This window comes from Lycium ferocissimum, chromosome 8, assembly GCF_029784015.1.
Source record: "Lycium ferocissimum isolate CSIRO_LF1 chromosome 8, AGI_CSIRO_Lferr_CH_V1, whole genome shotgun sequence".
NCBI lineage: Eukaryota > Viridiplantae > Streptophyta > Magnoliopsida > Solanales > Solanaceae > Lycium > Lycium ferocissimum.
Genome location: NC_081349.1, coordinates 46,617,663 through 46,631,759, shown reverse-complemented (window position 1 = coordinate 46,631,759; position 14,097 = coordinate 46,617,663). Strand labels below are relative to the sequence as shown.

Genomic DNA, 14,097 nt, shown 5'->3' with positions numbered 1-14,097 from the left:
TGCAAAACGACATAATAATTTAAGCAAAATATCTGGAACTACTAGCAAAGATTACTCCTAAAGATAGGTAACAGACTCATGATATACTACTCACCTAAAGACTAGGACAAAGCAAAAAGATAGGATCTTAATTCCTAACAATAGAAACCTTTAATAGAGAGTGCTTTCCTTTTTAGTCCCTGTGCAAAATGAATTTGAATTTGTGTGACCAGTGATTGCCGGACATTAATTACTGGATGGTTATAAATTAGTATAAAGTAAAAGCAGCTATATATCGACCTGATCGAAATATCTTAGAATTATGCTACCCCTCCACACCTATATATAAACCATTCGTCCCTTCCAATTTCAACTACATAAGAATATCAAAGAAAGAAATCCCACAAGGCTTCCCTTCCCAAATATAAATATGCATCCAGAAAACTCAACAAACTTTGATCTAAGCAATATTCTTGATTCAGAACTAGAGCATCAATTCAACAGCGCCATTTCAGACTCAATCTCCTATAATCTATCCGTTGAAAAATGGGAGAAAATCGACGAAAATGGAGATAGTTCTCTTCGTTCATCATCACAAGTACCAAATAACTGGAAGAGATACAGAGGAGTGCGTAGGCGGCCATGGGGAAAATTCGCGGCTGAGATTAGAGATCCGAAAAAAAGAGGGGCTAGGCTTTGGCTGGGAACTTACGAGACCCCCGAGGACGCGGCATTGGCTTATGACCGAGCCGCGTTTAAGTTGAGGGGCACACGTGCCTTACTGAATTTCCCTCACTTGATTGACTCGAACGTCGCTGAGCTGAACAGAGTTCAGCCTAAGCGACGTTTGTGCTCACCCGAAATAAAGGAGGAAGAAGAAATTCCTAGTCCGAAAAGGAGAAATGCTGAGCTAATAAACAGCCTAGCTAAAGTCAATTTGAATATGTTTGAAATCTCTAGCTTGGCATTTCATCCTCAAGGATAAAGAAAAATCCTTTTCAAGTTTGAATTAAAACTATCTGGAGATCGAAGCAGTACTCTTCTTTTCTTTTTCTTTGTTTTTTTCATTGAAAAAAAAAAGGTCAAGCTTATGAGTTTATTTCCTTTTTTTTTTTTTTTTACGTTCTCATGTTTTCCCTCAGATTGCAAATTTCAAGTTTGTCTGTATGAAGAGTGGATCTAATTTTATTTATATATGTTGTAAGGGTAGTTTGTGTGTATGAATGTTTTTTAGCGTTTCGATTTGGATAATGATATATATTTTCAGCCGTAGCAAGATTGTTCATTGATTAATGTTAGTCCAGACCTACGTTCAAACTCCTAAATTAACATCGAATTAAACCATCTCTTTCCATGCAAAAAGAAGAAGCAGTAGGCTATCAAAGTGAATATTCAGGTATCAAATTTAGTTTACTTTACTTTCTTTCGTATGTAAATTTGTTGAGAATATAATTAAGTAAATAAAAGTGAATTTTCTCTAACAACTTAAGCTTTTAGATGATATTGTTACACGCTTCAACGTTCTACACACTTAAAACTTCTCGATACTGTTTAATAATGGAAAATTATAAAGCGGAGCTCACGGAAATGACTCATCCGTTGATCACCGTGCGTTTGGGGGTTAATGATATACTATTACTTAATCCATTTGAATTTATACGACACTTTCCATTTTGAGACATTTCAAATTTTGACCACGTTTTATTTCTATATTTATTTTGACAATTTTCAAAAAGATTAGATTCATTAAACTATTTTTACTTTAACTTGGATGCTATATTTTCTCTCTTTTGAACAACTTCCGTAGTTTCTTCTATTATCACTTGAATACTACTCCTACTTACAAATCCGTGCAAGTAAATATGTTAATTCATGTATTAAGCCTGTTTAACCTAAAGTTTGGATTAAGGATTAATAATTTAATGTATGTTATTAGGCCGCAGGCAAGCGAATTAGGTCAATGTTATTAAGCCTTTCGTTGATATATATATATATATATATATATATATATATATATCAACGAAAGGCTTTCGTTGATATATATATACACACACCAAACTTTAGGTTAAACATTAATACATGAATTAACATATTTACTATCCCTCGGGTATTGCATTTTGATTTGTATAAATAGGATATTTTTGTGCCAATATTTTAGGTTTTGAATGAGAAGAAAAAGTTATGTTTTGACTCATTTTATAAAAATAGTTTGTGTGTCACAACATGATAGTGATTCCCCGCGGATCATCATAACTTCTAATGGATGAGCAAAAACTTGCCTTGCCAAAAGTTCTTGAGGATTGTCCGGATTTTAGTACAAATTATGTCATAAATTTAAAAATGACTCACAATTATAATTTATTTTTATTTTTAAAATGACTCACAAGTTTTGGTGGATCTCAGAGTATGAATGTTGGGCAAAAACTTGCCTCATCTATGCAAGCAAAATTCTGACGGATCGTCATAAGTTCTGATGGATTGGTAAACCTCTCCCTATATGCGGGATTTTTATTATCAAATTTGTCTTTCATTAAACCAAATAACTATGAGTATTCAAACGTAATAAAGCACATTTTTTTCAAATAGTATAAAGTTCAAGAAATGAATAATTTTATATTTCAAGATTCATTTATTGCGTTGTTAAGATCGAAGGTAGCAACGCGATGTGGAAATTAAATTATGTAAAAACAAGTGAACGAATGTTAAGAATTTCTTAATTTAGTTTTGATATATTTTGATAATAACTCGTTTCGAAAAGAATATTTGTCATGACACATAATTATTTGCTAGAACTCTTGAGATCCAACTTCATTTTATTAAGGTCAGAAGGAACACCTAGGTCATCAATACTAATTCGTTGTTAGTTTCAGACTATGTAATTCTGAATAAAAGAATATATAATTATAGCAGTATGCAATTTATTAAGAAAAAGAATAATAGTCATAATTTAATGTCAAAACAATTGAATCTAACAAACCTATGCTCTAAAAAATGAAAATAAAAGCACTACGCGTCATTAGTACATGGAACAAATGATGAAACGGGAAGTTAAGTCCATCGAAAATCAGAATTATTTCCCAGCGATTGTGTTTTTAGCTTGAACATACCCTTTGAGAAAGATAATTTTAAGAAAATAATTATTACTTTTTTTTATGATATAAATGATTATATATTTTGGACTGAATCTAAAAATTAAAAAGTAATGTATACGTACAGCGAAAATAAATTTAAAATATGAACAGGTTCATAAATATGATTATATGAGCAATGGGCAAGTTAATTGGAAAAAGTTGTCGGCCATAGTCATAATAATAAATGAACCACTTGAAATCAATGTGGCTATATCAAAGGGCTAAAAAGTCAGCACAGTCAAAAACTAATAAAACATGTACAACAATCAACTTATTTGGAGTAATTACCTAAATACCCTAAAAATTTATCCCTCTTCTATAATAGTATAAAGTATAAATATAAAAAATATAAATATAAATGTGGGCCGCAGTTGCTTTTGCTATTTCACGTTCAATTCTTTCTTGGTTCCCTATTCATTTTTTTTTCTTTTTAATATATGTGGAACCCATCTTTTAATTTCAATTGATCATTGAGGGAGTTCATGGTCGACGACGATCCTGGCATGAACTCCCTCTTCTATAAAGTGTGTGTGTATATATATATATATATATATATATATATATATATATATATATATATATATATATATATATACACACACATAAACAAGATCGAAATAATGCAAGATAGATAATAAGTTGCACAAAAATAATAGAGTGATTGTAAACGAAGTAAGAGATGGAATTCTTATTGAAGAGGTCTTGATTGAGCCGATGAACGATGGCGCTAACTGAAAAGAATAGGTTTGATAATTCTAGTGTAGAAGCAGTATTAGTATTTAAGTCAGAATGAGATACAATAAAGGGAAAAGGGGCTATTTATCATATACCCCTAATGTAACCGTTCCTCTAATATAATGCCCACCCGTCAGGGATTAACCATAGTAAATTGCAATGGTTTCGTGTAAACATCCAGTGTGGGCAAGTATTTATCTGTTTCGTACATCACGCCTGGAGATTTGTAACCACAGTGGAATTTAATTGGGAATGGTAGATATTGTTAGTGTCAAGTTTTTATGATGACAATTTTACTTGTGCGGTATAGAAATTAAATCACATAAGGCATATATGAGCCCACAAAACAGCCCCAACAACTTGGAAGCCACGGTAGTGGGCTCGCTCGACATATGGCTTCCTAGCCCAAACGTGGTTAGGGCAACCAGTCTGTAACTTTCGGCCGCATACCTTTCAAAAAAAATCACGTCTGCAATTTAAAGAGGAATTATTTCAGCGAAATCAAATCTTTTCAAGAAGGAAAAATATCAAAGGCATATCTCATGAGGTGTACGAAATACTGCTTCGTCAACGCACAAGGAAAACGAATGACTCGGTCTTATTCTTGGAAATAGGATCTCTAATTCCATTTCCAAGGATCAAATCCCTTGGGTTGAACTCTCTGCGTGAAGTGCCTAAAACAATATAAAAGGTTATTCCCACAAACAAAGAATTATGCAATAGTCTCATTACCTCCATTGCTCACTTTCTTTCAAACAAACATTGTTAGTTCGTGTGATTCATAGTGTAATAAGAGAAAAGGAGAGTTATAGTTTGTGAGGCTTTGTATAAAAAAAGAATAAGAGTGTTTTGAGTGTAGACGTAGGAACTTCATTCAAAACCGTTGTACAAACCTTATAAAAGAGCTGCAGAGATCACCCTTGCAACCCAGGGGGCCGGACTAGGATTCGCATTGAATGCGAACCAAGATAAAATTATATGTGTCATTTATTTTCTCGCTTGCCTAAACATTCAGCGAGTAGGTAGTCGACTACCGCTTGACCTAGTCGACTAACGGAGCGAAAATTTTAACAATTCACCCCCCTCTTGCACTTTATCGGAGCGAGGTCTCACTTTCGGTTTAACCGCACGTGAGAAAAGATCAAATGGCTATCGATTCACGGAGCAATATTGCAAGATGGGCATCCCACAACAAGACCACCATACTTTAATGGTGAACATTATGGCTTTGGAAGGAAAGGTTTAAAATATTTGTGCAATCAGGCGATTATCAAGCCTGGGTCGTGATCAAAAAGGACCTAAACCCATTCCCGCAGCGAACACTAAAAGCAAAGAAGATGCGAAGTTTCGAATTGATCTAGAGTCACACGATATTACTAAAGAACAACAAGAGACTCTACAAATAAATGCAAGGGCAATAGCTTTGCTCTCTTAAGGAGTGGAGAAGAGTATACAAATTGTATTCAGGAAATGTGGGATAAACTTGAGGTCACTTATGAAGGAACATCAAATAAGAGAAACAAAAATTGATGCTCTAAGACACGACTATGAAGCTTTCATGATGAAAGATGATGAGAACATCGAATCAATGTTCACAAATTCGACAAGATTATTGGAGAACTCAAGTCGCTTGGAGTAACCTACACCAACTCTCAACAAGTTAGAAAGCTTGTCGAAGTCCAAAGACTTGGGAAACCAAAGCCATTGTCCTTGAAGACGGAAATGCGGATAAATTCACTTATGATGAATTAAGAGGAAATCTTATAGCTTTTGAAAAGAATCATATCCAAAGATACCAGAAGGACGAAAAGAAGAAAGTGGTCGCATTCAAGGCTCGAGTTGAGGAATCTGATGATGATGATTCTAAAGAAGAAGAAGTAGCCATGATTTCGAGGCATGTGATAGAAGGCTATGAGAAGATCAAGAAGTAACGGAAAGGAAGCTCAAACTTTAGAAAAGGCAAGACCCCCAACGACGACCAAAGAATGACGGAAAATGTTTTGAATGTGGAAAATATGGCCATATTGCGTACGAATGTCCCGAGATAAGAAAGAAACCAACCGTAGGCTATCAAAAACAAAGAGCTTTCACAATTGGGTGAAGATGAGATCTCGGATGAAGAATGCGAAGAAGGTGAAAATATATGTTTCATGGCTCTCGAAGAAGCAAGGTAAGTTCTCATTCTTGTGAAGAAACCAAGAATTATTAGATCAAACTCTTATAGATCTAAATAATGTCTTTAATGAATATAGAAAAGCTAAGAGGGAGAAAAAGGAATGGGAATCAAGATTAGAAATTTGTGAAAAAGAAAAAATTCAATTCAAAATGAAGTTTATAATCTTCAATCTAGATTAGATATCTTATTAAAACCTTCCAACCATAACCATGTCAAGTCAAACCAATCAAATACACCCAAGTTTGCGAAAAAAAGGGTTGAGCAAATAACCGAAATTTTGAAGGAAAGAAAAGCTCGGCTATTAACAATAAGTCAACTAGAAGAAGCTCCAAAGGAATAAGCATTCCTATATTGTGGAAAGAAAATCTTTTCAAACGTGTTTTTGCTGTGGAAAACTTGGGCATAATTATTATATTATGATTTCGCTTTACAATCGCACATTGGATATGGAAACCCAAGAAAATCAAATATTTTGAAACTAACCATCAAGGACCCAAGAATTCTTGGGTACCTAAACAAGAGTAAAAATTTTGTCTTGCGAACACCACAAGAAAAAGAAAAAGGAAAATGGTATCTAGACAAATTATGTTCAAGACATATGACGAGGCACAAAAATCTATTCAAATCGATCGGCAAACTTTGATGGAGGATTGGTAACTTTTGGAGACAATTCAAGCTGGAACGGTAATTGGTATTGGTACTATTGCCTTCAATAATTCTGTGACATTTCAAATGTTTGGTTGGTGAAGGGACTTAAGTATAACTTGTTAAGTGTAAGTCGGCTATGTGATTCGATCTTGAGATCGAATTCGGTAAATCGATTTGTGTCATAGAAGACTCTCTGAACAAAGATTCTTCTGTAGGAAATAAAAATGTATACACTTACTCTATCAAAAATGCTAAAGGTCATATATGCTTGGCATCGATGGAGAAACATTGGATGTGGCACAAGAAGCTTGGGCATGCTAGTATGCGATTAATTGAAAAACTAGCAAGACATGATCTTGTAATAGGATTGCCAAAACTCAACTACACAAAAGATCACTTATGCGATTCGTGTCAAAAAGGTAAACAAACTAGAAACTCCTTTAGTTCTAAAGATATTGTGTCTACATCAAAGCCCTAAAATTACTTCATATGGATTTAGTCGGTCCTACTAGAATGAGCATTGGAGGAAAAAAGGTACACATTTGTTATAATAGATGACTTCTCTCGTTTTACTTGGGTAATATTTCTTGCTCATAAAGATGATACTTTAAAGAATTTTAAGTTTTTTTTTGTGAGAAAATTCAGCGTGAGAGGGATATTACATCACTTCCATTAGAAGTGATCATGGAGGAAATTTGAAAATAAAGCCTTTGAGGGCTTTCATAATGATCAAGGATACACACACAATTTCTCCTCACCTCGATCTCCACAACAGAACGGTGTAGTTGAACGAAAAAATAGAACTCTTCAAGATATAGCAAGAACAATGATCATAGAAACAAGCCTACCACATCACTTTTGGGCAGAAGCGGTGAGTACAGCGTGTCATATTTTGAATAGATGCCTAATTAGACCAATTCTCAAGAAAACTCCGTATGAGCTATGGACGGGTAAGAAACCAAATATTAGCTACTTTCATCCTTTTGGATGTAAGTGTTTTGTTCACAATAATGGGAAAGAAAATCTTAGTAAGTTTGATCCTCTGATGAAGGTATATTTCTTGGTTACTCTCCTACTAGTAGATCTTATAGAATTTATAACAAACGTACTTTATCTATTGAAGAGTCTATTCATGTTGTATTTGATGATACTAATAACTCCGGCCGAGAAAGGAAAATTGCGGATGAAGAAGATTTTCCAATCTACTTACCGGTGGTTACAAAACCAGCTTTGAAGAAAGGCACCACATGAGTCGACTTGATGAACCTCGATCGTTTTACATTGAGAAAGGGGGTTCCAAACGAATGGAGAAGTGAACCTGACTATCCAAAGAAATTTGTTATTGGAGACATCAATGAAGGGAGGAAAACTAGAGCATCTACTAAAAATAACGTAAATCTTGCTCTTATTTCTCAATACGAACCAAAGAAAGTTGGTGATGCCTTAAAAGATGAATCTTTTGGTCAAGGCTATGGAAGAGGAACTTGATCAATTCGAAAAGAACAAAGTGTGGAATCTAGTTCCCAAACTCCGAATGCTTCAATCATTGGCACAAAATGGGTATACGAAACAAGCTTAATGAAATTTTGGAGAAGTAGTTAGAAACAAAGTCCCGCTCGTTGCTCAAGGATATTCACAACGGGAAGGTGTTGACTATGATGAAACTTTTGCTCACTGTTGCCGGGTTGGAATCCATAAGAATTTTGCTTGCATATGCTTCTTTTAAAAAATTCAAACTTTTTCAAATGGATGTTAAAAGCGCCTTCTTAAATGGGTTCATTGAAGAAGAGGTATACGTGAAAAATAGAGTTTTGAAAACCTAAAATTTCCTTATCACGTTTTTAAATTAAGTAAAGCTCTATACGGTCTTAAAGCACCTAGGGCATGGTATGATCGCTTAAGCTCCTTCTTGGTAAGCCATGGATTTTTTTCGAGGAAAGATCGATACAACTCTTTTCATTAAACGATCCTCCTTAGGAAATCTTATCATACAAATATATGTTGATGATATTATTTTGGAAGCTATAACCTCTATGTGCAAGGAATTTTCTGATCTTATGCTAAGCGAGTTCGAAATGAGTATGATGGGAGAATTAAAATTCTTCTTGGGACTACAAATTCATCAATCGACAAAATATTTATATGTCAAGCTAAGTATGCTAAAGAACTCGTCCAAAAATTTGGGATGTCTTCAAAAGCTATGGGAACTCCAATGAGTCCTCACTGCTCTCTTGATAAGGATGAACAAGGAAAACTTTGTTGATGAAACTAAGTATCGCGGTATGATTGGATCATTGCTTTATTTAACTAGTCGACCGGATATTATGTTTAGTGTGTGCGGGTGTGCTAGATTCCATGTCCAAAGGAATCTATCTTACGCCGTTAAACGTATCTCATTAGATATCTTCGTGGAACAACTAACTATGGTTTATGGTATCCAACACCACCGATTTTACGCTTGAAGGTTTTCGGATGCGAAGATGATAAAGATGATAGAAAAAGTACCGAGCTTGCCACCTTCTAGGAAAATCTCTTATTTCTGAATAGCAAAAAACGAGGATCGATCTCTTTATCTACTGCGAGCCGAATATATAGCCAATGTTGCACACACCTTAATTTGGATGTCTTACCAACTAAGTGATTATGACTTGTTTTTTTAAACCTCAAAAATTTTCTCGTGAAATTAAACGAGGTTATACCCAAAAATCACATCATCATTCTAGGGCCAAGCATATAGATATTAAGCATCATTTTATCGAAATCATGTTGCTCGGAGATTTTGAAATTGTTTTTGTTAACACGAAAACCAGAGATTTTTACTAAACCTTCTTGAGGAACGTTTTTGCATGCTAAGAAGCTCTTTAGGAATTATTGATAAATGGTCTAAATTTCTAACAAACCGTGCCAAGATTTTTCGTACTTTCAAATCTTTGCCATAAATGGTATTCCCATCATATTTATGACATTCCCATCTTCCCATATTTACTTTTTACCTTTTCCATAAAACCTTTTGCCTTTCCCACACACACTTACCCGTATCCCCATAAACCACTTTTTTTTTTTTTTTTCGTCTTTCTCTCACCTTCTCTTCCAAAGCTCCGTTCATCTCTCTCCTCTCTTCAATGGCGAAGAACGCGAAAAACCCTACCCACTCCACCGTCCAAAGGCTACGGAAATGGGTAAAAATCTCCCCTCGCCTCATACTCCGTCGTCTCCGATGACCACATTCCTCCGACGACTCCGACTTAGTTCCCATTAGTCATCTTGGGAAGTGAACCCTTCCCGAATATGCTCCACCTCCTCCAAGAAACTCAAAACGCTCATGATAAACCTCTTGATCTTCGGAAGAAATTTTGGGATGACCATCGAGCCTTTGTTCTCGTCTCTTGAGGACAAAACCATCGTTCTTTGGTAGGAATGTCGATCTTGACCTTATGCTCTCTCTCGGTTGTAGGTTAAACATTTGTTTGTCTATCAAGGATGGGAAAACTTTTTAAAACCCCTCCTCGTGTCCAAAATTCTGTCCATGTTCTATGCCAATCTTAGGTCTTCTAAAGCTAATGAACTTGAAACATTGGTTCTTGGCACTCATATTGTGCTAAATTGCTCGACTTGACTCTATTTTTGGTTGCGCAAGCTTTCTGGCTTTCTGAATTACTTTGAATCTCTTGAAGTGTCGTTTGACGATGTTAAAAATCCCTCGCAAATTCTCCTCATCCGTTCTGTTCAACTTGTCCGTCCAATATCTCGTTTGAAGCCCATGTGCTTGCTCATATGGTTGCTACTACCATTGTTCCTCGTCTTGGGTCGTACTCTACCATCTCCCGGCGTGATGCTTATTTTGCCTTTTGCCTCTGTCCAAGAAAAAATAAATTTGTCCTCCATAGTTATCAATTATATGATTGAGTGCGCTCAAATCCTACAGTCTCCCATATGGTATGCTTATCTCCCGCATCTGAGGTCCACAAAATCGATTTGGTCGACTATCCCCTCATACGGTCAAGCAATGCTACAACTCTAGGGCATTTGGTAGCATGGGATATGTTTTGAGCAATGATTCCTGGGTTAAAAGATGTCCATGAGGCACAACCCTCTAAAAGGAAAAAATTCGGATCCCCCTGTGTCTCCTGCGAATGCTATGAAGAACTTCTCGCCAAACTTTACTGCTATGGATGCTCAAATTGAGTCCGTTAAAGACTTAATGGCATCCACGTTATTTCAAGTGGAGAAGATTCGCGATGTGACTAGAGAAACGAGTCTTGATGTCTACAGGCCGCGGGCCGCACCCGGATGTTGTTATTAAGGAAGCGGTCAAGCTGTCCACCAAGCTTCAAGCTAGTGTTCTTGCTATGCCTGAACGTCTTACTACACCGCTGACGGAAATGAAGGACGCTATTGTGCATACATTAGCCTACTTTCTTCGTCGTCCAGTCTTCCGTCGTCAAGAATAGTTTTTAGTTTTTTTGAACTGTTTAAACAATGTTTTTTGTGGTCCTTATGCTTGGCAGTGCTGTTAGTTGCCTTTTGTTATTTGCTATTTGTCCCTTGGTTTTGCATACATTTGTTGTGTTGTTTGATGGTTCTTTGCCTCTGCTTTTATTTTGTTGTGTTGTTTTTGAGTGATGCCAAAGGGGGAGAATGACAGTCAACTGCTCAGGGGGAGCCTATAAGGACTAGTCAACTAGTCAGGGGGAGCCTTGATAACGTCCAAATTCACCCTATTAATTAGAATGAGTACGGTCGTATACAAATATAATTTACCCAACTATGAGTCGGGGTCGAATCCCACAGAGAACAATATATAGGCAATTAGGAAAAGTATGGAATTTTCACCAACTAAGCTAAACCCAAACGATGGATAATGTTTAGGTTTTTGAGAAAATTATAACTAATGCAAACTAACCTAGAAAGCAAGTAAAATGATCAATGGCCACAAGCATGGATACAAGGGAAACTACGCTCAAGTAACGATCCAATGTATTTCATGATTTACAAATAATGGTGAGTTTATATTACTTAGCCTCGGATAATGACTCTAAATTAGCTTCTTCCGAAGACTAACTAGACTACCTAATTGAATATCCCTAAAGCAATTAGGAGCATTAAGAACACCCGAATATGGCTACAAGTGGTTTCGCCTATTCCTAGGTCGAATTCCATTAGATGAGGGTTAACGCCCCAAATTCTTGTTAATTAATCTTTCCCAATCTCGAGTTTGCCTCTTCCAAGTTTAAACCGAAATAAATGGGCAAGTCTTAGGGTTAGCTACTCCCTTAAGAATCATTCAAGTGAGATTAATTAAAACAACAATAACCCACTTCATTAAGAATAAAATCATTCAACACATAAGCAAAACAAGAGATTCAATCCCAACATAAACAATGTATACTTCCATAAACAAGGATCAAGTATTGAAATGAAATACCACACACCTAAATATTCAATACAAAACAAGAAATTGAAGAAAGGATTAAGAAATATCTCATTAAAGTGCCTCCAATCTTCTCCTCCAAGGTGTTGGTGATAAAACCCTAGCCTCCAAGGACTTGTGTTGTGCCAAAGATGATAATGTTTTTGCCCTAAGCCTCTCTTTTATGCCCCATATTTCAGATTTGCAATTCTGCCCGTTTTTGCGAATCTGTCCCGTTTTTGCAAAACTGTCCAGTTTTGACAGTTTTGCAAATCTGTCCAATTTGGCCTCTTTTTGACTTTATTTTCACTTGGTTTCTTCCGATCACTTCTAAATCATATAAAACCTGTAAAATAGATGTAAATGATATTAAATGCATTATTTTCTCAAGCAAACATAGCAAAAATATAAGATTAAAGAAGAGATAAGTTGGTAAAATACCAACTTATCAAACCCCCAAACTTAAACTATTGCTTGTCCTCAAGCAATTCAAAACATACAATCTCTTTCTAAGGAATTGACTCAATAGTGCACCAACATCATACCAAGTTAAAAAGTCTACTTTAAGCACAAACACATGACTTTGATTGGTACCAACAATTTGTCCAAAACATATGAATCACCAACTTCTTCTCAAAAACTTCATTTTCATTTCAAGTGCTCAAACACCAAGTTAATCAAAGTAGCAATCACGTCATGACACTAAAGCTTCAAAATTTGCCTCATTATCACAAAACAACTTTCTTTTGTTCATTCCTCTCAATTGGAAAAAGGAACAAATTCACAACTTAAATTCTCATGTGCCCTCACACTCAAGAGAGAATCCCACACTTAGAAAATATAATTCAAATGAGATATCAAATAGAAAGAATTAACTCTCTCTCTCTCTCACAAAGATGTTCAAATGCACACAAGTAGTACCATAAGCTTGCCCTTCATGTATTTCTCCACTAATGTAGACACACTTGGTTCAAAATCAATTAGGACTTAAAGGGTAGTAATTTAGGCTTTTGGTTAAGGTAGGGCACAATTTGGGTAAAAGTGACTCAAAACCTCCCTAAGCACTACAATTTTCAACATTCAACGCACAAAGTCCTTTGAAACTTTTCCACCCCTTTCTTCATTTTTTCATTTCACCACTTAGTCTTCCCATTAATCACAACTCTTTATTCTTCCTTCATTTTTCTTTTTTTTTTTCTTTTTCAAAATAACAAGGAAGTTTTCAATTTTTTTTTTCACCTTTTCACCTTTAAATAACTCCCCTCATAACAACTTTTCCAACATCACCCCCAAACTTAGGCTTTTAGCCTATGTTTGCACTTTCAACGCACTTTTAAGAAAAGATGGATCAATGAAGAACAAGGTAAAGCTTGTAACATGGTTGTCAAAGAAAAGGTTAAAGACTCAAAAGGGATTAACTAGGGAATACATGCAAGGGTAGGATATTTAAGGGGCAAAAACGGTCCAAGTGAAGGCCTAACATCATTTTTTAAAACCAAGTGTAGTCTAGGATTTCGCCTTGAAACACATTCCGGCAAGTTCTAGACCACAAGTAATGCAAAATAACTCACAAAACCTCACCACACATGGTACATGCAAACTCAAGTGAAATATGTATCCAAGAACCAATTGAAAAAAATGAACTCAAAAAGTCACTCATAGCCTAAAGAGACTAATTAGTGAAAGTAAGAGCCAAAAATTGAATCTAAAAGTCAGACAAGAAACCTCACTTCAATCATTTTTCTTTTTCAAAAATCAAGAATTCACATGCCAAGGTTTAAATAAGTTGGTACCAAGCAAGCCAAAAATTAGCCAAGGGGCAAAAAAATCACATCCCAACACTATTTTTACTCCTAAACTACCTAACTAAGAACGGAAATAAAATAATAAAAGTGACTAATCTACAACATGCCAAAAGAACGAAATTTTTAGAAATTTGAGCAAGTTCCATTTGTAACGTTTATCCACAGCCACACCAACGAAAAAACAAGCCCAAGGGCACACAATCAAGCATAACC

The 14,097-nt window shown here is 35.5% G+C and overlaps 1 protein-coding gene across 1 annotated transcript; it reads left to right on the top strand.

Annotated features, from left to right (window-relative positions):
- The first annotated feature begins 277 nt into the window (after positions 1-277).
- Positions 278-1,199, top strand: LOC132067015 (ethylene-responsive transcription factor 13-like). Its single transcript, XM_059460183.1, has one exon. The coding sequence runs from the start codon at positions 410-412 to the stop codon at positions 962-964; it is 555 nt and encodes a 184-aa protein (XP_059316166.1). The 5' UTR covers positions 278-409; the 3' UTR covers positions 965-1,199.
- Positions 1,200-14,097: the final 12,898 nt, after the last annotated feature.